Here is a 23,513-nt window from a genome sequence, read left to right as displayed (position 1 = left end):
CCCATATTTTTAAGGATATTTTCGGTATTTTCCTGTGAATGGGTGCAATGATATGGTCCTGGAAGCAATTGCCTTAAATGAAATGAAGAGTCTAACCTTTAAGGATTTTGGAAAAAAAATTCATTTCTCTATCTTAATAATAGTCGAAATGGCGATTATCCGTCATTTCCATCCTTTAGGAATAGTATGTTTGGTGCATTGTCTAATCACTTTTTCTTTGGCATAAACATGTTACATATTATGCCCAAAAAAAATGATGTTACACATCAAATAATAAATCATAAAATGTAACTCAAACAATTTGAAACATTGATCGTGATTGCGGGAGTTACTTCTCGATTACATGAATCAATAAAAAAAAGTGATAAAGAAAAGACAAATATTAAGAAATGTTTGTTTGACATACTCATGCTTCCTTTTCAAGAATCAGATTATCATAATTAGAAATGTTATATTTCTGAATATATTTTAAAAATAATTTAAATGAAAAGTAAAGATGAAGTTAACACTTTATTTAATAATAACTACTTGTATTTTTCATGAAATTATCCTCTTGGTGAGAATAAAAGTGTAAAAAAATATATATAATGAAAATTACAGCTTCTTTAATAATGAATTAGACAAGAGAAATTTGTAACAAATGAAAATATATTTCTCTCATCTTTATATGCTTCAAATATATTTTTTAATGTGAACTTCAGGCAAACACTTGTTACAATAGCTCGAGCAGGATTAATTCTTCTATGAGGTAGTCGAATGAGACGTGTAATGATAGGAACAACACATTATATTCTGTATGATTTTAATAGTAAAAAATTATTTTAAATCCTCAATCCCAGTAACCACCCTGATTAGAAATGTAGTAGATTTATGTAGTCCGATGAACAGTTGACTTATTGTAATGTTTTTATTTGATGAGTTGAATAAAAAAAGTAGAGTGTTTGAGGTAGAATTGTTTGTGCGAGGAGCCCACGGGAGTGATTTATATTTTTGTGGTTGATGAACCAAGAAGAACAAGAAAAAAAATGAGAGCAATGTTTTAGGATCTGCTGAGTTTAATCAAGGAATTTAAAATAAAACAATTTATGATTAAAAACATTGTAATTTAAAAAGTTCTCATGTGAGGAGAAAGGAATTTTAATTTGAGACAACACATTTCCCAAATGATTGTTGTACGATTGTTCATAGTAACATCTCACTTTCCAAGGTGCTTCCACAGCATATGCCACTAAAGCGCAGTGATAATTTATACTGCAACGGGAGCACAAAATGAATTGGCTAACAGGTATAGGTTTGATTTCCAATATAGAAACAAATGCAGAATAAGGAGTCATAATATCATATAATTGATGCAGTAAATTTATCCATTCACATCGAAATGTACCAACGAACATCAGGCACAGAAAGTGTGGCCAACAAGTATTATTGGTTGACTTTCAGATTGTAATATATTAACACGTTATCATTCAGACCTGAGAGTAAGCGGAAATAGTTAAACCCTGGAGTCTGCATATTATGACAGCCAACAATCACAGAACAGTTTTTAACACAGGACAACAAATAACTGAACGACTAACATACTAGAATAGTTTCCTAAAGTGGGCAAATATAGAACTACACAAGAGGTGGATATTGCTTTGCCTGCTGCCGGACCCTTCTCTTATACTCAGTCGCATCCTGCACAAAAATATTTATAAGCACTCAACTCTGGTAATGAATGCATAACAAAAATCTGAAACCCCAACCCGGTCTTTGCATTCATTAATTATGCCAGCCCATCTTTACTCTTCGCAAACAACTATAGTCATACAATTCCCGGTAAAAAAGTGTAGGGTTTCTAAAGTTAGCTACCTGGATGAATAGATGATAACCCTCTGTCTGAGCAGGATCAGCAGGATTTGGTTGGTCAAGCAGGTCTTGGATGCCCACAAGAATTTGCTTCACTGTTATAGCTGGTCTCCACCCCTAAATTTAAAAGAATGATTCTATAAATATATATACACTCAGAAGCATGTAGAATCACATCATACAAGCTTCAAGAAATCATGCAATTATCAGAAGGATATACTTACACTGTCTTCATTAAGTATAGACAAGCAAACAGTTCCAGATGGATACACATTAGGGTGAAAGAAACCTTGAGGGAATTTACACTTTGGAGGCTTGCTAGGGTAATCTTCACTGAAATGCATTGTCAGTGGGAAATATCCACCCTCCCAATCAGTCTGCAACAAGTGAGATACAGAATAATTTTAATGAAATAAATAAGTGTCTTGCTCATTCATATGCAAATATAATCCAACATAAATGAAGTCATAACATGAGTCAATGACATAAGCTCTTAGGGATCAAATATTTTGAGTAATTTCCATGACCTTGACCATGTTAAATGCAAAAATCCCATATTAAGCTACCAAGATGCCATTTATTTTCCTTCCTTCCCCCTTGCTTAATGGATATATATGGTTCCCATCCAACTAGACACATTAATGTGATGCTTAAATATGTTTTCACTCCCTATAAAATGAGTGAATTCGATTTTGGTCCTAGTAAAAAATTCTTTACTTTTCATTCCTAAAAGGTATGAAATCATTGTTTTCTAATGATGATCATTCTTCTAGACAACTATTTATATGTTTAACAATGTTTAAATGATCAAAGCAAGTATTATATTTGTTTTGTAGACTACGCATTGAACTTTCAAAAGTTTTCATAGCCACTAGATCAGAAATAAGGTAAACGTTGCAGACTGCACTAGCATAAAATTTGAAGCTATAGAAAAAGTTATTACAATACTTAATTTTAGACTTACAGTGCTAGAGATTATGTAGTAGTAGTTATTGCATTTTTGTAGTGGTTGTAATTGGATTTGATTTTTGTTAGTGAGGTGTTGATGGGTTTGTATATAAGTCCAAGCTTCACTTGCAAATCTAATCCCTTGTGGTATATATACAAATATTATAGAAATAGGATTTCTACTCCCAATCCTTGTAAAGTAAAATACAGGAAATCTATTTAAACTTCCGTAATGCTATCTCTTCTTGATTATATGGTGCAAGCAGAGATTATATATGACAACAATAGTTATTTTTAATTCCCTACTATGTTTGATATATTTTTTACCCGGATACATGACATCCAGACCTGATTTATTTGGTAGACGTCAAAGTAGTCTATAGCAGATATTAGCAAGGATCAACAGCCCCAACTATAGCAGATAAATATCACAATATAATAGAAAAATAACAAAATATATAATAAATATTCTACATTCAATATATCAATTACCAATCTGTATTTGAAAAGTTATAACAAATTTTACAGTGATTAGTTAGTAATAGATTTCAAACTAAATGCAATAAAGAAACTATCACACACAAATTAATCAATTGAACATTTTCTATTTGATACTAAACAATGATAAGTAAGTTCTGCCATTAAAATTTTTCTTAAGTTCTGGCTTTCCCATTATTAATTTAAGCCTAAGATTTTAAAATATTTTAATTAAGATTTTTTTTTTTCTAAAGCTAAAACATCATGATTGAAAAAATATTTTATTTAAAATTGATTAGAAAAAAAAAACTTTATATTATTATTTGATTCAGATAAAAATTAAAAACTAGCATGTGAATCCATCCATTCTTGAAATGAAACTATGAAGGTCCAGTCAAAACAAGTTGTCGTCATTGATCTAAATCACAAATGGCTAAAGTTTAAAACAGATAAATATCACAATATAATAGAAAAATAACAAAATATATAATAAATATTCTACATTCAATATATCAATTACCAATCTGTATTTGAAAAGTTATAACAAATTTTACAGTGATTAGTTAGTAATAGATTTCAAACTAAATGCAATAAAGAAACTATCACACACAAATTAATCAATTGAACATTTTCTATTTGATACTAAACAATGATAAGTAAGTTCTGCCATTAAAATTTTTCTTAAGTTCTGGCTTTCCCATTATTAATTTAAGCCTAAGATTTTAAAATATTTTAATTAAGATTTTTTTTTTTCTAAAGCTAAAACATCATGATTGAAAAAATATTTTATTTAAAATTGATTAGAAAAAAAAAACTTTATATTATTATTTGATTCAGATAAAAATTAAAAACTAGCATGTGAATCCATCCATTCTTGAAATGAAACTATGAAGGTCCAGTCAAAACAAGTTGTCGTCATTGATCTAAATCACAAATGGCTAAAGTTTAAAACAGATAAACTGTTCAGTGTTGTTAGTTAGGTTCCTAAAAGTCTTTGTCTGGTGTGAATCATATCATCTTTTTGACACACTTTTCTCACAGCCAACTAGCAGCACACAGCAAATAAATGTGGGATGTGAAAAATGTCGTCGCCATGATGGCTACGCACAATATAAAGGCCCTTAGAGGAGTAGCTCGATGCTCTGGCAAGATAGAGCCACTGTTCCACACAATTCACTACTACGATAAGCATCATTTAACAATAAATCACCCCCAATAAAATCATTGGTAGATGAATTGTACAAACTAGATTTCTTTGGTAGATTTGTTAATTTATCACACTCATTTAAATCTTACTAGATTCCACGTTCAATGTGTAATCCATCACACCTTCACTGTCCCACTTCTTGTTTTCTATCCTGCTGTCTCTATTTTCGTGTTAAGTAAAACTATAAGTTGAAATTTCTTCCAATCATATGCCAAAATAAATAAAAACAGGACATCCAAGAAGGCACATAATGCCACTGTGAACGAACAAGAATATAATGAAAAATCCTATTTTCCACCTAATGAACCAAATGATGGAAAAAATCAGCACATAAATCATCTAAGGGGAAATGATGTTACTCTTTTTCTAACATACCATGTTAAGTATTAACCAATATATAGCTAAATACCAATGTACAGGACTTAAGACCCTTACAGTGTTTTAAATCTTGGATAGCAATACAGAGAAGCAGGTGACACAATCACTAAAGTGGGACACTCACTATTCAGAAAACTTTCTTTACTATTACCATTTACTATTTTAGTTTATTATAGTAATTCAATATTATATGTCATCCTTTTAGTTTTTAGTACTATTACTATTTAGTTTAATTTTGTGACTGTATCTTCTGTTAGACAATGTTATTGGTTAGTTATGTTCTTACAACTGTCTTTTTTTGTTCTGGTTTAGTGTAACTGTTTGAGGCAGTTACTATAGTTTGTTTTCTATGTGGTTAACTGTTTTAGTCAAACAGTTATGACCACCAATGTAGTTAAAATCGCAAAATCGTACGATGCAGCGAGTTTGGAGGCCAAACCGAGGTGACTCAGACGGCGGATCGGCACCGGAGCAGATTGTACCACGTCGCTGCCCAACTCAGTGGATCGCCGCATCATAGGCCATCGTCGAGCTGCCTCATACCCTAGTGCAACATGTTGTTTGCTCTAAAAAATTTTAACGTAGCGCAGCCCAATGCGGCCCAAATCATATTTCTAAATGAGTGAAGCGGGAAAGAGTAGAGTGAAGAGTGAAAGTTAGTGAAGAAAGAGTCACAATCTGAAACCCTAAAGAGATAACAAGCATCGCACCACAAAACTCCACCGGCACCGCTGTCGCAAACGCCATCTCCGCCGCTCGCAACGCCACTGCTGCTGCTCACGTTCTCCTCTTCTCCCTCATTCTCCATCACAGTCACCGTGTTCAGTTTTTTTTTTCTCTAAGACAATGCCTTTTATTATAGATTCAGGAGTTGGTGACAGTACAAATAAAAGGAAGTATAAAAAAAGACCCTGTATGGAATCATTGTGTTTCTATTGGTGGAAAAACAAGAAACGTGAAGTTTAAATATTGTGAGAAGATTTTAACTGGGGATATCTATAGACTAAAGCCTCATCTTGCATGCACTTCAAAGGTTCCTCCAATTGCTGAGGATGATGAAGGTCATGGCATAGATAACATTAATAAAAATGAAGATCTTGTACAAGAGGATGATGATTATCCTTCAATTAATATGAAGGATTTCCTTTGATAGTTTAATTGTATTAGATATTTGTGAAGTTAGTTGTTTTTTGTATGAATAATTTATGATTTATGAAACTGTTTTCAGTTGTGTTATGTATTGAATATTATTATGTTAGTAACTCTAACGAGTCGACTTACGATCTTTTAGCTCCTTTTCGATCCTCGTACGAGTTACGAGTTTGACTTCATTGGTTATGACTAACTTGCCTTGTAAATAAGCTATGTGTGTGTATAAATATATATATATATATATATATATATATATATATAGTTTTATGTAAACAGAGTTTCACTGTCCTTGATCTTTACATCATAAAATCAGTTTATCAGTGTTTTATATCATGATATCATAGCACATTGATCTTTTATCATGGCTTTTACAAAAAAATTGATGGTGACTTTTCTTCTTGGATTTCGATCTCTGCTCCGACCACTTTTTCTTGAAATAACTGAAAAGCTAGACGAAAAATATTTTTTTACTGTGACGACAGCAAATTGAAACCGTTATAAAAGCACATAGCCTTCATCAGTTTGTTGTTTTTCTTTCTATTCCTACGTGCTTTCTTTCTAAAAGTAATTGTGTTGTGATCAAAATCACATAAATCCAGTGTATCTAGATTTGGAAAAGCAAGACCAATTGCTTCTAGCATGCCTTCAATTGTCTCCTTATCGAGTTCTATGCTTGCCTGGGTTCTTGGATCAACTCATTCTTATAAAGTGTGGACAAAATGCACTCTTATTCCCATCAGCAAACTTGTGTCAGAGTGAGAAAACTCATATCTGAACTTCGTCATTCATTACTAGAAAATAGCACTATTGAAGAATACATATTTCGCATCAAAGCCCTTATTGATGCTCTTTCTGAAGCAGGAGATCAGTCAGGCTTCATGTGGTTATTATTTAAATAGTTTATATAATTATTTTAGTTACTATTATTATTTAGTTCATTACCTTATAAGAGAGCTTTAAATAAATAAAAAACACAAAGAAGTTTGTTTCAAATCCCAAATAGATATATAATTAAATTATAATATTACATCAAATTATTAAGTTGACTTTGTAAGCTTAAGTTGGATTTTAAATTCAACTTTCTTGAGATGTCACATGTTATCAGACAACAATTGGACTACCAACAAATATCTAGTCTCATGCTCAAAATTTCCATTCCTAAAAATGAAGAGGTGTGTTGTAGATCTTACATCAACAAGAGATAAAATCAAATTACAATATATAAATGAGTGCAAACTTCACATTACAAAAAAAATTTATGATGTTAAATTAGGTTTAAATTTCACTTTCTTAAGATAATAAAGGAGTCATTAAGAGTCTATCCTAGTCAAGTTTATTGGGTCTATTTGTCATCGACTATCAAGTTCCACCCTAGTCTCACGTTCAAGATGTTCAATCTTGAACATGGGGTGTATGTTGGAAATCATACATCAACTAGAAATATGACCAAATTATAATATATATAAGTAGGTTTAAAACTCACCTTATCAAACCAGTTTTGAGAAATTGAGTTAGGTTTAAATTTCACTTTCTTAAGAAAGGTAAATTGGACTAAAAAATTCTCCCATAGGCCTAACACAAAAACACTAAAAAAACGTTTGGGTCACCATTAGCCCAGTTCCCCAGCCCTACTTCCTTTCCTGTGTAACCCTAAAGTGTATCACTAGGTGCTGCGTATACAGGTTTGCAGGGAAGGGAGGCATCGATAGAAGATGGTGAAAGGGCTGAGGTGATCAAATCAAGGTTGTCAAACTCGTAACTCGGAGGCGGATCGGAGAGGGAAAAAAAAACTCGTAACTCGGAGATCGTAATTCGACTCGGAAGAGTTACTATTCGAGTTTCTATACATAAGATAATTCATTAAACGATCCAAATTAGTAAGCTATGACTTTTATTTAGGATAAGAAAATGTGTTGGAGATGAAAATAATTGTAATTTTTTAGATGGGCCCAAAAAACCTAATTTTGAGTAAGCTGTTAATTTTATTTAGGGTTAAGCTGTGAATTTTAATTAGGGTTCCAGCTGCACATAAGAGAGCACATCTCATATTTAAATTTTGAATTAGGTTTTATTAGGTTAAAATTGAAATGGGCCTTAGGCCCAAAGTTATGTCTCTTAAAATTTAGGTTTAGACATGTGCTGCCAGCATCTCTTCCTTCCTTATGTGCGGCGCCGTCGCAGCTCCTCCTTCCTTACGCGCGGCGCCGCCACCACAGCTCCTTCTTCATGCTTCGCCGACGTCACATCATGCGTTTGCGATGGTGCGCGAAGGCGGCGGCGAGCACGAGCGGCGCATTAGGGTGTTTTTTGGACCGCGTCATGGATCGCGGAAGCTCATGGATCGTTCGATCCAACCCTTGGATTACTGGATCGCTCCGATCCAGAGAGGGTCCGATCTCACCTTCGATCCAACTCGTTTTTGCCTAAAAAGATCGTAAAAACGCAAGATCGGCGAGTTAACTCACGATCTTGACAACATTGGATCAAATAGCCTAAAGGAAGAGGCACAACACTCATTGGAGCACTGCTATCACATCATAAATCCTGCTATTCCAACTGTGAAAAGACAAAATTAAATTCTCCGCTAAGCTGATCAATTAACAGAGCGCCTCTCAGATGTTCATGCAGCGGAGTGCCTTGCTGTCATGGCGGCACTATATAGTGCACTTTTAAAACCCTGGACCCATAACGGAAGTGTGGATTGATAAGGTCAATACATATTTAAAATCTAGCCAGGATGGTCAGATTTTATGGTGCGGTTTTCTCAAGCTTCTTATCATGTGCCTTTACTATCAAATTTATATGTAAGGCTTAAGCCTGAAGCATCACACGACTAGAAGAGTTCCAAAGAACTTTTTACCATCCTCAAACCATGCGCCGCCCAAACTTACATTTCCGCCGTCCATACCACCAATAATTCCATTAAAACTGATAAGAAAAGCACCTCATAACATGAAAGGCTCTAAAGCACAAAAGTCCTAGAGGGCACACCATTACTAGCATGTTAAACAAACTGAATCTGTATAAACCTGAAATTATATTATTAACCGTGGGAAAGATCAAGCCCTATAGTTTACTTCCAATCACTAAACTTTTGTAGACAAGCAACAAGTAGAAAATTGATAAAAAAAAGTCAAAGATATTTCATGTTAGCATTGAATATAAAAGCAGAGAAAGAGTATGAAGAAGGGGACACAATAAAAGAGGAAAAAGCGCACCCCAGTCTTGCCAGGAATAGTGCAATGCCAGACCATCAAATTGACGGTGCCATCGGGGAGAGTCTCGGGCTTGGCAACGAAACCCTAAATTAAGAGAAACAAAGATAGATTGTAAGGAAAGGGAAATACGAAAAATTGACGAGAAATAAGCAGAGAGAAAAAAAGAAGGGGGAAGTGTTAGGATACGAACATGTGGATGGTTCTTCCGCCATGATTTTCGCTCCTCAGCGAGACGTCCACGAGCGATACCAGACATGTCTCTGTGTGTGTCGATTCTCCGCTCCTGAAATCTGAAGAAGCAGAGTAGAGAGAGAGAGAGAGGTAAGAATGAAAATGGTGGTTTTCTGGCTTTATATATCTTTGTTAGTTGAATGAGTAAATAGTATAAACAATTGATTTTACCTTACCCTCTCTCTCTCTCTCACTCCGCCTAGTTGCCTCCAGTACAAATACAACCTCAACTCAACAAACTCTGTTTTCTGCACCGCTCGCTTCTCTCCACAATAAAACCGACGCTCCAGATTTCATCTAAAACCGCAGACTCATTTGATCCCTTTATATTCTCTCTCGTCAGGGATTCAAAAACTCTCTTATCGTTATCACGCGTGAGAATCACGCTATCATGCCCCCACACGCCATCACGTGCCCCTTTCGTCGGCTTTTTCTTTTTTTTTTTCTTTTTCTATACCTCCCGTTTAAACAATTTATTTTCCAAAACAGTTCATAAAACCAAACGTTTTCAATTTGTTTTCACAAGTAGACCTGTTTTTAAAACAGTGTCGGATAGTCAAATTTTGAATATGTTTTCTATTTTTAAACGATATTTAAAATTACAAAACAAAATTTTATTTATTATAAATTGACGTGTCTGTCTTCTTGTAATTTTTTAATTAATATATATAAATTGTAATATATATTTTTAAATACATTTAAGAAAATCATTTTTATATATTGATTATATCAATTTAAAAAAATATTTTACAAATTATATTGGCACTTTCACTTTAATGTTTTATCTTGTTTAAGTAAAAGTGTGAAATAGAATATGAAGTAGAAGAAAAATAATTGGATTAGGTGGAAAGTTTGTCCCAAAAAAATTATTTAGAAAAATATCTCATGTTTTGAAAAACTTGTTCTAAAAATATTGTTTCAAGAAACATCCATGTGTTTTTGAAAAGTTTTTTTCAAAAAAACATATATGTTCTAGAAAATATCTCATGTTTTGAATTTGTTCATAGAAAACTTACTTTGAAAAACTTGTTCTAAATGTTTTTTTGAAATACGTAATTCAAAAGTCACCATTATGAAGAATAGAATGGTTATTTTAAAAAACATGGAGGTGCAGTTAGTAAGTTAGTAATTTTGGGGGTACAGAAAAAAAGCCTACCATGAACCTCGTAAAATTATTGGGCCTTGTTTTTCCAAAAGGCCTAGTTTCCAATCCCCTTCCATCTTATAATCTGCATTATAATAAGGCCTGTTTCTTTCTATAACTTTACATTTCTTTTGCACCCTACATTTTTTAAAATGCCAATATTATCCTTGCATTTTTTGGGTGACTCCAGTACAGAGGTTTCATAAACAAAAGATGTTTCCAAAATAGAGTTTCCATAAGCAAATGGTGTTTGGCAAATGCTCCCTGCACCCAATCATTTTTAACCTGCACCCAACATATTTTTTTAATTTCCAAAAATGCCCTTAATTCCGGAAATAAAAATCCGGAATTGAAAATAATATATTCCGGAAAAATAAATCCAGAAGTAATTATTGAGTTTCGGAAATAAAAATCCGGAAACCAAAATTAAAATTCTATTTCGGACAAAAAAATCCGGAATTGAAAAATAATACATTCCAAAAAAAAAAATCTGGAAAAGAAATAATTGTGTTTCGGAAATAAAAATCCGGAAACAAAAATAAAAAATCAATTCCAGATAAAAAAATCCGTAATATAAAATTTCGTTCCGGAAAAAAATATCCGGAACACATATTTCGGAAATTTTTTTTAAGGACAGTTTCGTCTTTTCAGCTAAGATCGGGTGCAGTGCTATGGTGCAGGAAGCAATTGCCATGGTGTTTTCAGAATGAAAAATCCATAAGACAAGTAAAACAGTTTTTTCAAAAAAAGGATGGAGTGCAGGAAGAGATTTGTTGGGGTGCAGGAAGAAACACCCTATAGTGATTGAACATTTTAGACGGTGTTTCCTCACAGTTTTGGAAAATAAACCCGAAAATATATTTGGATGTAACCAATATGAAAGATAGAGAAATAAAATAGTGAATCGGAATATAATATATCTAAAAATCTTTTACAAAATGAATAATTCAGAAAATTTACTTAAACTATGAATATAGTTTGTAATGTGGAGAATCTTCAACTATTTTTAAGTTAATAAATCTTCAATTTTTTCATAAAAAAACCCTTTATAAGAAACAAAACTTGTGTATGGATAACTATAACTAATTATTAAAAAAAATCACTTTTAGTATATATAATTTGTTATTAATTTTATTCTTATTAATATAACTCATTTTGTTAACTCTATTAAATAGTTTACATGCTCTCATTAATGTTATATGCAATTTTCAATTTAAATAATATAAATTAAAAATATATAATTTAAAATAATGATTTAAATTTAATATATATACGTGTATATATAATTTAAGTGGAAAAGATAGCAAATTATATTTAAATAAAGTAATTGTGCATATTTTATTAAATAAAACATTTATTTATTTATTTAAAGATAATTTTTTAATTAAAAGTTAGAACAAAAATAGTTACAAACAAAATATGTTCCCTTTTATTTAATTTAAAGAAAAAACATTTAAATAAAAGATGACACTATATACGAATAAAAAAACATATCTCCTTTATGTAATGATATGCATAAAACTTACCTATAATAAATTATAAGTAACAAAAAATATTTATTTTATCAATTATTTTCATAATAATTGTATTTTAATAATAATTATAATATTTAATATTTTAATTATATATTTATTATTATTATTATAAACAAAGACGTCTGTGTTTCCCTAGTGTCGATAATTCAATTACATGGACAAAATATTTTTAAGATAAGCAACAAAACTACATTTAAGTTAAATAATTAATTTTATATCCAACATATTTTTTAAAAAAACATTTTAATTGTAATAAAATTCATCGTGATACAAATTATTATTTTTTAATTGGAATAAAATTAGCCACGACACAAGTTGAATTACGATAATTAAAAAAAAACTCAATTTGAATTATCTATTATATGAAAATCAGATCAAACTGACTAATGGGACTAGAATGTAGGTGGTTCAAATGAACCATAAAATCAGTCTAAAAAAATTGATTAAACAACTAAAAAAGCGGTCAAAAACCTGTGAAATTGGTAAAAATCCAGTGATGCTAGTCAAACTAATAAATAAATAAAATTAAAATTTTAAAGAAAATCAACCTAACATACTTGAAAACGATAATAATCCTTTCTAATTATGATGCAAATTAAAAACGATAGTTTGTGTCATAATTAATTCAGTCAACCCAGGATATTACAGTTTTTAAAAAGTTGGTATAGGTTGACCAGATTAGCAAGGTTAACTCATGGTTAAGGATGGCTTAACACAACCCTAAATGTAAACCAACCCCCTTAATCTGATCCAACAGTGAAGGTCCATTAAGGTAATATAAATAGTACGTATTTCAAGAAGAAATGTATGTCATTATCTACAGTACTCTGACAATCGAGGGTCGATACCCACTGACTTGAGCGTTGGAATGCCTTCTGCAGGTATCATTCCGCCTAAGGAGCAAGATGGTCAAGGAGAAGGAAGCATAGCAGGCATCAAAGAGTTTCAAGAGTGTTGGAGCAGGAACAATCGTTCTATAGGTCCCCAAACCCATTCGAGAACAATTACTGTTAAAAAAAAAAATTGTATAGTAATTAATTTAATTTTTACTAAAAAGTTTATATATATATATATATATATATTATTTAATTATTGTTAAAAAGGGTAAAGTATAGAGCGTGAAAATTAAGCCCCAGTCATATATATTAAATAAATTATATATGTAAAATTACTCATCTTAAACACAAAATTTACATTACTCTGAAATTTAGACATTGACCCAATTCAGCTCACACAACTAACTCAAACTATAAAGTAATAATTGCCACCAACTTACATTATTATCACTAACTTGTACCCTTTTAGGTAGAAAAATGTTCTGTGTCTAAAATATTAGCCTTAAACACAGACTTTACATCATATCTTATAAAACCTCATACAACTCTAAGTTTTAGATTTTTTTACACCACTAAAATTTATACATTGACCTAATTCACCTCAAGCAACTAATAATAATACTTTTTTCACCTGCATACACACTACATTGTTGTCACTAATTAAACATTGCTTTTCTAAAGAAAGCTGTGTCTAGAAAACTAGTCTTCTTTGACCGTTGGTTCCTTTTCTCTTTACAGTCTCAGCAAGTCAGAAGTAGTTGCACAGTTGAATACTTCTTGCTTGAAGAAAGAAGTGCACGTTTTTTCTTTTTCTTTTCTTCGGATTCTCACTTTCACCAAGTTATGTTATCACTACCACTTTCTTTTTACTTTGAAGTCGTTGTTGTATATAACCAAATACAAAAAAGTGTGAGAAGAAGGTTTTGAAGGAGAGAAATTGCAGCAGGTACTGAGTCCCCTTCAGAGGTAGCTACTTTTTTCATAAGTTCCCGAAGGGGTGACTTAGAAACCAAAGTTTATATGACGAAGGAAAAGCGACTTAAAGTTTGTAATTAGATATTGGGTCGCTGCACCTTCTCTCTCACCTTAAGTCCAACCACCCCAGTTCCTTATTCCTCATCCTTATTTGCTTCAGCATAAACCATCCTTCACAACTTAAACTACACATATATTTGGAATTGTTTATTCCAGAATACCAACTACACAAATCAAGCAAAAAACCAAATTCAACACACCAAAAACAACTTCTAACATTGTTTTCAATTCTACAACACAACCTCAAAGCAAGGATATGGTCATTGTAGGGTCACTCTCAATGATATTTTCCCTTCACACTCTCCCTTATTCTAATTTAAATCAAACCTTCTCCCCCAATTCTCCCCCAGAGCTCAGAATCTGCAGCTCTACCACACCAAAGCAACACATATTTTTCATTCAAAACCTCTTCACCCCTCCAACATGAAGAACACTACCAGCAACACAAAGTTCATCCTCCTCCACCCATATATCCAGAAACAAGGAAGCTCCAACCGCCTATGGCTTCTAGCTTTCATATCTTTCTTCACCCTGGCCTTCCTTGCCACGCTCATTTACACCAGAGACACAACCTCATCCACCACTGCCACCACCTCTTTCGCCCCTTTATCTACTTTCACCAACACCCCGTTGCCTTCCTCCGTCATCAACACCCTCCTCCACTACGCCTCAAAATCCAATGACACGTACCACATGTCCCACTCGGATCTCAAAACCATCTCTGACGTGCTCCGAAAGTGCCCATCACCATGCAACTTCCTCGTCTTCGGCCTCACCCCAGAGACCCTCCTCTGGAAAGCCCTCAACCACAACGGAAGAACGGTTTTCATCGACGAAAACCGGTACTACGCCGCATACTTCGAAGAAAAGCACCCCGAAATCGATGCCTACGACGTGCAATACACGACCAAAAGGAGCGAGATGAAGGAGCTGATAGCTTCGGCCAAAGAACAGGCGGGAAACGAGTGCAGGCCAGTGCAGAATCTTCTGTTTTCGGAGTGCAAGTTAGGACTGAACGATCTTCCCAACCACGTCTATGAAGTGGATTGGGATGTGATATTGGTGGACGGTCCAAGAGGTGACTGGCCGGACGCTCCCGGCAGAATGTCGCCTATCTTCACCGCCGGCGTGCTTGCCCGGAGCAAGAAGAGTGGGAACCCGAAGACGCATGTGTTTGTGCATGACTTCTCAGGGAAAGTGGAAAGGGTTTGTGGGAACGAGTTTCTGTGCAAGGAAAATTTGGTGGAGACAACGCACTCTTTGGGACACTATATGCTGGAAAAAATGGACGAAAGTAGCGTCAAGTATTGTAAGAATCATAACCACTCATCAGGCTCTGCTTCTTCGTCTTAGTTGCTATATCTTCAACGTTACAATAAGCTTTATCATAGTCAGCAAAATGGATATTTATCATCTTTTTACTTGCATTGTTTACTTCCTCGCTGGAGCTTGTAAAAGATAATTCATTCTTTCTTTTTCATTTTTTTCTTTTTCTGGCACCCAAGATTGTAACTGCTTCAGAGAATTCGTACTCTAAATGTCACTGAGGATATGTTTAAATCACTGTTTAGTTATAAGATGAGAATTCATGCTTCAAGGAATACGTGTTTGGTTTGTTCATACAGATATCTTAACACTGTTTCAATCTCACAGGACGAATGAAAGGTGAAAAAAATGAGGATTTATCATTTTGGATCATATTTATAAATAAATAAAAAAAGATAGACAACATTATCATAAACTTTAGGCAACGATTTTTTAACTATTTCATTTAGGTTTGGATCACATTTGATAAAAATTTTGTCTTTTCCACTTTTATGTGTGTGCATTTTTAAGTCACAAATTTATTGTTTAGCTCACACGTTATAAAGACAACACTTAAAAAATGTGATATAAATAAGTAACGATTTTAGAAACTATGTCATAGTAGTTCTTAACCACACTTATAAAATTGTTGTCTTTTTTATGTTTAAACAATGGTTATATAAATGTGTTCTAGTTGAGTGTTGCCTAAAGTAAAAAAAAAAAAAAAAAGGTTTTTAATAACATCAAAATCGTTATTGGAAACCATTCTAAGAATTTAGAAAATAATCTTAGAATAGAAGTGTTATATTTTAAATGACATATGAATATTTTATTATTAAAATGAAAAGAGTATATAAATAGAAAATTCAGTTATTCAAGTTTCATTTTAAAAGAACAATCATCTCTCTAGAAGTTTCATTTTTCTTTTCTCTGCATTCTCTCTAAAATTCTAATCTCCTCACTCACCAATTTGACGATTAGAGCTGATAGAGATGTTGAATATATATATAGATGGTATTACAAATTTACATATTAGCTTTAGTAGAATTACTATCCATCTCTGAGCAAGGAATTATCATTGTTTTTTGTTTAATATGTTTGATTATGAAAATAATTTGTTGAAAACTTAAATCTTTAATAGTTTTATACAGTTTTAACCTGCTTATCTCGCTCAAGGTATTTTGGCTTGAGTGAAATATTCTCGCTCAAGCGAGTATGAGATAGTGAGTTCCATACTCAATTTTGCTCAAATGAAGAGATTTTCGTTCAAACAAGCCTATGTTTTATAATTTTTAATTACAACTTATGTAAAATTTTATGTTATGTATATTTAATTTAAAAATCCTTTAATTAGATATTTATGTGATTCTTTAATGAATTTTGTGTGTGTTTTAAAATTCAAAGTTTTTGTATAATTTAATTGTGTAATTTTTGATATTGTGAAATGTGAATTATGAATCTTAATCAAAACATAGTATTTTTAAGAAAGAAAATATCGTGTTGAGATTGTTTAAGACGTGCATTGACTAGGAATTCGTCTAAAAGGACGTATCATGACTCTCCTCTATTAGAATCGTATAGATGAAGATTATCATGTGTTGAAAGTCAAAGGAGATTCATATGATTTTGGCTTTGGTTTGAAATATAACATGGCCTTTCAGGTCATATATGAATTAACCTTGTCATACTAGGTGATATGATATTGAGATTATTTATGCGCATAACTGTGTGGATTCACAGTGAGGTAGTATGATAGGTGCAAATCTTTGAGTCTAAGACAATGCACGAGTCTTTCGAAAGTATAGTTAAGTGTCTAAGTATGTGGAGTAGAAGTCTAACATGAGTAATGTGAATGATGTTTGTTGATTAAAAGTTAAATTTATATTAAAAATAGATAGTTTATCGTAGTTTGTTTATGAATATTTTTCTTTAATATGTAATGATTGTGTGAGTTTACACGAGAGGAGATGATGTTGCAGGTGAGAGAACTACACAATAGGAAGATGGAGATGATTATTTTCTTTTGTGTTTTATTTTATGTGTATGTAAATATTAAAATCTTTGTATTACGAAGTAACTCAACCCCATAAAACCGGAAAACACTCGCTAGGATAGGCTCGAAATGGCTCTGATACCATATTACGAAGTGAACTTTAAGCCTAACTCAACCCCATAAAACCGGCTCATAGGGTTGAGGTTTGCACCCACTTATATACAATGAAAGGCTCTAATCGTCGATGTGGGATCTCCAACACTTTGTGAAGATAAATATATTTTAAGATAATATGAGATAGTTATATATATATATATATATATATTTTATTTTATTTTTATTTTTTTTTTTGTCTATGTTTATATATTTATTTTAATATTATATATATATATATATATATATATATTATAGTTATTAAATGTGATAAAATAGGATGTTACGACTTTTATACACTTCAACTCTCACCTTGAAGTCGTCTTTCTAAAACATAATGATGTAACTTTTGAATAACTAATTCTCAAATTCTCCAAGTTTAATAATGACTAGATAGATATCCAGATAGTATTTATAACCAATCCAATGTAATTTAATCATTTTTTTCATAAAACATACTACTTAATATTTACTCCCTCTATGATAATATTTAATTTTTCTATCTTCAGTATAATTTTAAATAAGTACTTATTATCCTCTTTTTACTTTTATTTTTTAAATGATCTTTTTCAATGCTAATAAAAATGGAAATAAGAGTATAATTGGAAAAAAAATGTTATCTTGAAAATTTTAAAATAGCATATAAAAATTAATGATTTCTCCTTAAAAAAACTACTATATCGGAAAAATGAAGACTAATTTTAAGAAATTACAATTTTTAAATATTTAACGCAATTCTATAAAAAAAAATTTAAATCACTAATTAAACTGATTCCAGTTAATCCATGCGTTACATAGTTAAAATCACACAATGTCACAACGTAGAAAAAGAATAACTTCAGAAAAGCAGAATTGACCAAGTCGTTTGACCAGATTGAAAGTAGTAGTTGAACCACCTAATTTGTTATGTTAATTAATAATAATTTGAAATTATGAAATGTTAAAATAAGAAAAAAAAGAAATCAATTTTCTTATTTTATAGAAGTTAGCCAAAGAATCTAAATATATTGTATTTTAACGTATATTTAATTTGAATTTGAATTTTACCATTAAAACTACAAGAACTAAAATAATAATAAAAAAATTTAAAAAAAATTATTTTTTTAAGAGAACTAAAAAAAGTTATAATGAAAACTCTAAGCATAAAAATTGAATAAAAATCCAATGTTTAATAATAAAATAAAATAAAAGTGAACCAAGAAGTGACCTTACTCCCACTGAGTTCATGAGATGGATTGAACATGTTATGATACACGAACAATACAGTTTTAAAAAAATATATTTGATACAAAATAAAATTCTTTCATATCCAAAAATAGTGATTCCTATAAATGATTAAAATGCATTTAATTGATAAAAAATATTTACAAATGCTTTTAAAATTAACCAGTAAAAAAGCATTTATATAATAATTTTTTTATTACTTAACATGTTACATAATTTAATCAAAATAACATAATATTTTATCGCTGTAAAAGAAATTAATTTTGAGAAAATTATATTAATATCTCCTCCCTAATTTTTTTTTATAATGTTAATTTAAAAACAATAATAAGATAAAAATATCATATACCAAATTCAGATTTTGAAAATCTAAAAAAGTTTTCCGTTTGTTATGTGTTTTCACATGAGCTGCGAGAAAGTGGGAAGAAAACAATACAAAAAAATTGAAGCTGCATTCAGGTAAAAATGGTGAAACGAAATCGACGAATAAGCAAAAGAGGGCTTTGACTGGATCTGTACGCTCAAGAAAGCAAACGTTAAGGCAAAGGCAATGAGAAAACAAACAACTACACAAATTTAAAACGAGGTAGGACCCTTCAGTCTATGAACTTATCAACTGAATCAATTCCACACCCACCCATTTTGACTTTGGCATATAGCTTTTCCACTCAGAATATCAGATTAAATCTACCTTAATTCTGTAAAACTCACTTAGAAAGTGAAACCCCAGAACAAGTGCATTATGATGCAGAAGCTACAACAAGTGTTAAACATGAATTTAATGTTTTGAACATTAAACCAAAACAGACATTAAAGACTTTAAACAAATGTACTAGTTCAAACAAGAGTTTTATCCTAGAAGCCAAAGGGTTGAGACAAAAATTGCATTAAAAACTCTCTTTCTGCGCCCTTTACCCATCACTCACCTCACCTTCCCAGTTCATTCACTATAATTTGCCGTTCTAACTGGCAATTGCCAAGTGCCAACCACTCTCTCTTTTAGTCAACCTTCTTTAGCAATGAACACCACATGTTCCTCCTTCTTTGACTCCGTCTTTTTCATCCATTAATGTTGAGAGAGGCCATGAGCATCCAAGATCAGAACCACATGTAAAGCAATCAAGCAGAAAACAAAAGAAAAGAAAAAGGAACAAAACCAACCCCACTTCTTCCTTTCTTCTTTTTTTCTTTAGATTTGAATCAAATTAAATGAAATCCGTTACCAAATACGCCATCTTCACCCTTCTTTAAAAGAAAAATATATATACAGTCAAGATGGGTGGATTCAGTGTCGGTCGGTCCATGTTTTGAAGAGAACAAAAGGGGAAAAGGAATAGAATTGTATAGAACATGTGAACATGGAACACCCATCAATTAATTAATCTCATTCGAGAGTAAAATTTTCAAGTGTACAAGCCATGAATGACATGATCAGAATATGCTCTGTGATGGGAAATCGGTGATTGACTAATTAGCTAAGAAGATTCTAGGATAAGATTAGTAGTAGCTTCGACTGCAGAGAGTGAGTGATTGTGTTCACCTTCATAGGTGACTACCAACATAGCTGGGTCATCCAAAGCCCTCTCTACATGCTTGCGCGCTGGACACCCTCTAACACTGCTGCACTTGTAATAGCCCCTGCAATTAATAATTCCAGACAAAAATAAACCTCACTTCACCACTTCATAGTAAACTCTATGAAAGGACAGAAACCAACCAATGACAAGATCTTTCTAAATTTAGTCACACGGGAAAGAGAAAAAGGGAAACAAATCAAATTTAATGAAACCAGGGCACATTTCGAAATTTGAAATTGAAGGGGTGGATAATTTAAATCAGAACATGGTGTAATGTTGTTATATGCACCTTGGATGAGGAGATCCTTTAATGGGTTTCTGTCCGTATTTCCTCCAAGAATAATCATCTGGTGGAATATCAGCCATCTTCAAACTTATTGCTGGTACCCTCACCACCCTCTTCAACCTCATTTTTCTACTGCATAACGCCAATCCAAAGAAGAATGCATCAGAACCAGACATCACAGAAAAACAGATTCTTTTTTTCAAACAATTTTTAAGGATAAAAAAAAAAGTGAGAGACTGACATATATATACCAATACCCACCTCTTCTTTGAGCAATGGCATCGGCTAGAGGAACTCCCACAATTGGCAGAACCCAAATTCTCAGAGCTGCACTTCCTCTTCAACGAAGACGAAGAAAGAGGAGGCTTTCCCGCGGAGGAGACCTGAGAGAGATTCGTGATCTGAAAAGGCGCTGCCGTGGCAGCCGCCGCCGCAGGCGACGAGGAAGAGGGCTGCTTCGTGTCGGTGTCGCCGGTGAGGGAGGAGACGAAGGAATTAGAATAGGAGAAATTGATGGTCTTGGAGGAGTCCTTTGTGTCAATCAGTCCATTTTTAGGGATGAAAGGGTGTTCGGTGGGCGGCGGGATCTGCTGCAGCGGCGTTGCGCGGTAGAATCTGGGCTCGGAAGGAGGCGGCGGAGGCACGGGGGCTCTTCTGAAACGCGCGTGGCCGGTTCTGGTTCGGCCCAGAAGCGAAATGACCTTCTTGAACTTGGAAACCGCCACGTCAGCGACAGCTCCGTAATCGGATTCAATTTCCATGGAAGACTTCGAATTGGATGCGTGCGATTGTTGCTGCTGCTGCTGCTGTTGCTGCTGTTGCTGCTGTTGCAGCTGGGCGCGTGACAGCAACCTGATGAGCTTCTCGACGCTCTCTAGCCCCGACGCAGCTTCACGAACCGCATTCTCTTCGGCGAAAGTGTCGTTCCTGTACCCCATCATGAGCTCCACAGGCATAGTTGCATCAAAGAGAGAGAAAGGGCACACGGAAGGAGGTGTTAAAGACCAAAAGAAAATAAAAGAGGGTCATAGGGTACCCTGGTCAAGTCATGCCAAAACAAATTTTAAATTCAAAAAAAAAAAAAAAAAAAAAAAGATAGTGGCTTGTTTGGTCCACTAGCTCACTGTACTGTCACGCTAGCTAGCTAACCCTACTCGTCTCGTCCCTGTTTCCGTCAAATTTCGCTTCTCTCTAATGTAAGATCCAAACGCTGCAACAGGGTATTTTGGTCTCTGCCCACTCAGAAAAGAGAAAAGGAAAACACTATTTTTTTCTCTGTTTTTTTTTTCGTTGAGAAAAAGCATCTGAAGGAAGTGTGAGTAGTGGGGAGATATTGACTTTTTGTGCCTCCGGGTCCCACCGGAGGGTTATTATTGCATCGGGGCTATAAACTGAGGTCAAAGGCATTGTTTAAGCCGTTGGATCTGTGAGAAAAGTTTGAGGATCCGTTGGTTCCCAGCTTATGCTGTAGTTGACTTGGATTGACCACCTTCCCTACCGTGGATTCTCAATGCTTTCTTTGTCGTCTTTCTTATTTTTCTTTTTAATATTTTTTTTCCCTCATTTTGTCCCCTCTGCTTTCTCTCCGCCTCTCCCATTCCTCAATCATCTACGTCTTTTTATTCTATTTATTCTCCATGTCTTTTTCTTCTAATTTTTTTTTCATTTATAATCAAATCATTTACATCGAACGTCATTTTTCAATTTTTTTTATTTTCAATTTCTACATCAATAAACTTATTTATTTAATGAAAAATACCTAAGTGATAAACTGTATAAATAGTTTCAGTGTGTAGTACTTTAGTATTTGTATGAATGTAATTGAGTTTTTTTAAATCATAATAAAATAAATAAATACATCGTGTAGTGATTTGTTCATTTCAAATCGCTATTTGGACCGTAAAATAATTTGTCACGTTTGAAGAGAACCGAATCCTGGTATTCATTGCAGTTCAACACGTTTTACTGATTCAGTTCAATTGTGTTAACTAAACAACATGAATATACTTTAGAAATAGTATCAGTTAAACATGATAAAATGAGTTAACATTAATTTGAATACATTTTTAAGATCTTAAATTTGAATACAATTTGTTTAACATTAATTCTGCAGTCAATGTAGTGATTAGCAGTTAACGAACACATAAATTTAATAATTCTGTTGATATCAGTGAACAGTGTTTCGTACTCCGTTATCACCGAAATAGAAGAACGGTCAAAAGTATCTCTCGTACTTTCTGTCATTTACTTACTACCTGTATAAATCAATGTTCTTAGAAGTACTCTTAGTATTAGGTTTGAACATTGAGCATAATATATATATATATATATATATATATATATATATAAAGAGAGAGAGGAGGTGGGGGATTAAAATTGTTATTTTTCAAAATTAAAAATTGAATATAATTTTTTTCACAAATTTGAAAATTTTGATGTAGTATTGTTATGTGAAACATTCCTATATTTCTCCCACATCTAATAACTATAATGTGTAATATATATAACTCTTTCATACATTGATTCAAAATATATCATTTTTTATAGGGATTTTAAATATTTATATAAGATTAAAATAAAAAAATTAAATATTTATACTTCAGCTTTTTATTGAACAGTTCTATCACCTATAACATCATCGCTTCCGTGTAAATATCATTACATATTAAAGAAAATAGAACATTACATAAACATCAGTGTAAGATGACTATTTTTAAAACTTAAAATATAAATAAAACTTTAAATCTCAACATAAAACTATCAATTCTCATGCATTTTCACAAACCATTGAGTGTCTATTATAATTCATAATTCATATTTCTCATGTCAAACTTTTAATGACTCACAACATATAGACACTTGACTCTATTTTTGGAAGACTCGTGTATTAAAATTAGCATCTAGAGATCTACACTTATCATACTACTAGTTGTGAAATTCACACAGTCATGACATAATTATTTTAA

The 23,513-nt window shown here is 32.5% G+C and overlaps 3 protein-coding genes across 5 annotated transcripts; 1 reads left to right on the top strand and 2 right to left on the bottom strand.

Annotated features, from left to right (window-relative positions):
* Positions 1-1,338: 1,338 nt before the first annotated feature.
* Positions 1,339-9,793, bottom strand: LOC137810087 (SUMO-conjugating enzyme SCE1). 3 transcript variants are annotated; one of them, XM_068611211.2, is made up of 6 exons: positions 9,631-9,793; positions 9,419-9,518; positions 9,229-9,312; positions 2,073-2,225; positions 1,852-1,965; positions 1,339-1,677 (listed from the first exon to the last, which is right to left on the bottom strand). In XM_068611211.2, the coding sequence occupies exons 2-6, from the start codon at positions 9,482-9,484 to the stop codon at positions 1,615-1,617; spliced, it is 480 nt and encodes a 159-aa protein (XP_068467312.1). In that variant the 5' UTR covers positions 9,485-9,518; positions 9,631-9,793; the 3' UTR covers positions 1,339-1,614. The 3 variants fall into 3 exon arrangements, with proteins under 3 accessions (XP_068467312.1, XP_068467313.1, XP_090154173.1); XM_068611212.2 differs by having other exon boundaries at positions 9,636-9,793; XM_090298047.1 differs by lacking the exon at positions 9,631-9,793 and having other exon boundaries at positions 9,419-9,624.
* Positions 9,794-14,066: 4,273 nt separating this feature from the next.
* On the top strand, positions 14,067-15,572 carry LOC137810086 (protein IRX15-LIKE). The gene has a single exon (XM_068611210.2). It carries the CDS (start codon positions 14,433-14,435, stop codon positions 15,360-15,362), a length of 930 nt encoding a protein of 309 aa, XP_068467311.2. The 5' UTR covers positions 14,067-14,432; the 3' UTR covers positions 15,363-15,572.
* Positions 15,573-20,034: 4,462 nt separating this feature from the next.
* On the bottom strand, positions 20,035-21,889 carry LOC137810095 (putative WRKY transcription factor 15). The gene is made up of 3 exons (XM_068611223.2): positions 20,809-21,889; positions 20,551-20,679; positions 20,035-20,322 (listed from the first exon to the last, which is right to left on the bottom strand). The coding sequence occupies exons 1-3, from the start codon at positions 21,501-21,503 to the stop codon at positions 20,160-20,162; spliced, it is 987 nt and encodes a 328-aa protein (XP_068467324.2). The 5' UTR covers positions 21,504-21,889; the 3' UTR covers positions 20,035-20,159.
* Positions 21,890-23,513: the final 1,624 nt, after the last annotated feature.

The sequence above is a fragment of the Phaseolus vulgaris genome, chromosome 2 (assembly GCF_051622355.1).
Source record: "Phaseolus vulgaris cultivar YP4 chromosome 2, ASM5162235v1, whole genome shotgun sequence".
Lineage (NCBI taxonomy): Eukaryota > Viridiplantae > Streptophyta > Magnoliopsida > Fabales > Fabaceae > Phaseolus > Phaseolus vulgaris.
Note: the sequence above shows the minus strand (reverse complement) of the source record. Positions and strands in the feature narration are given on the sequence as shown.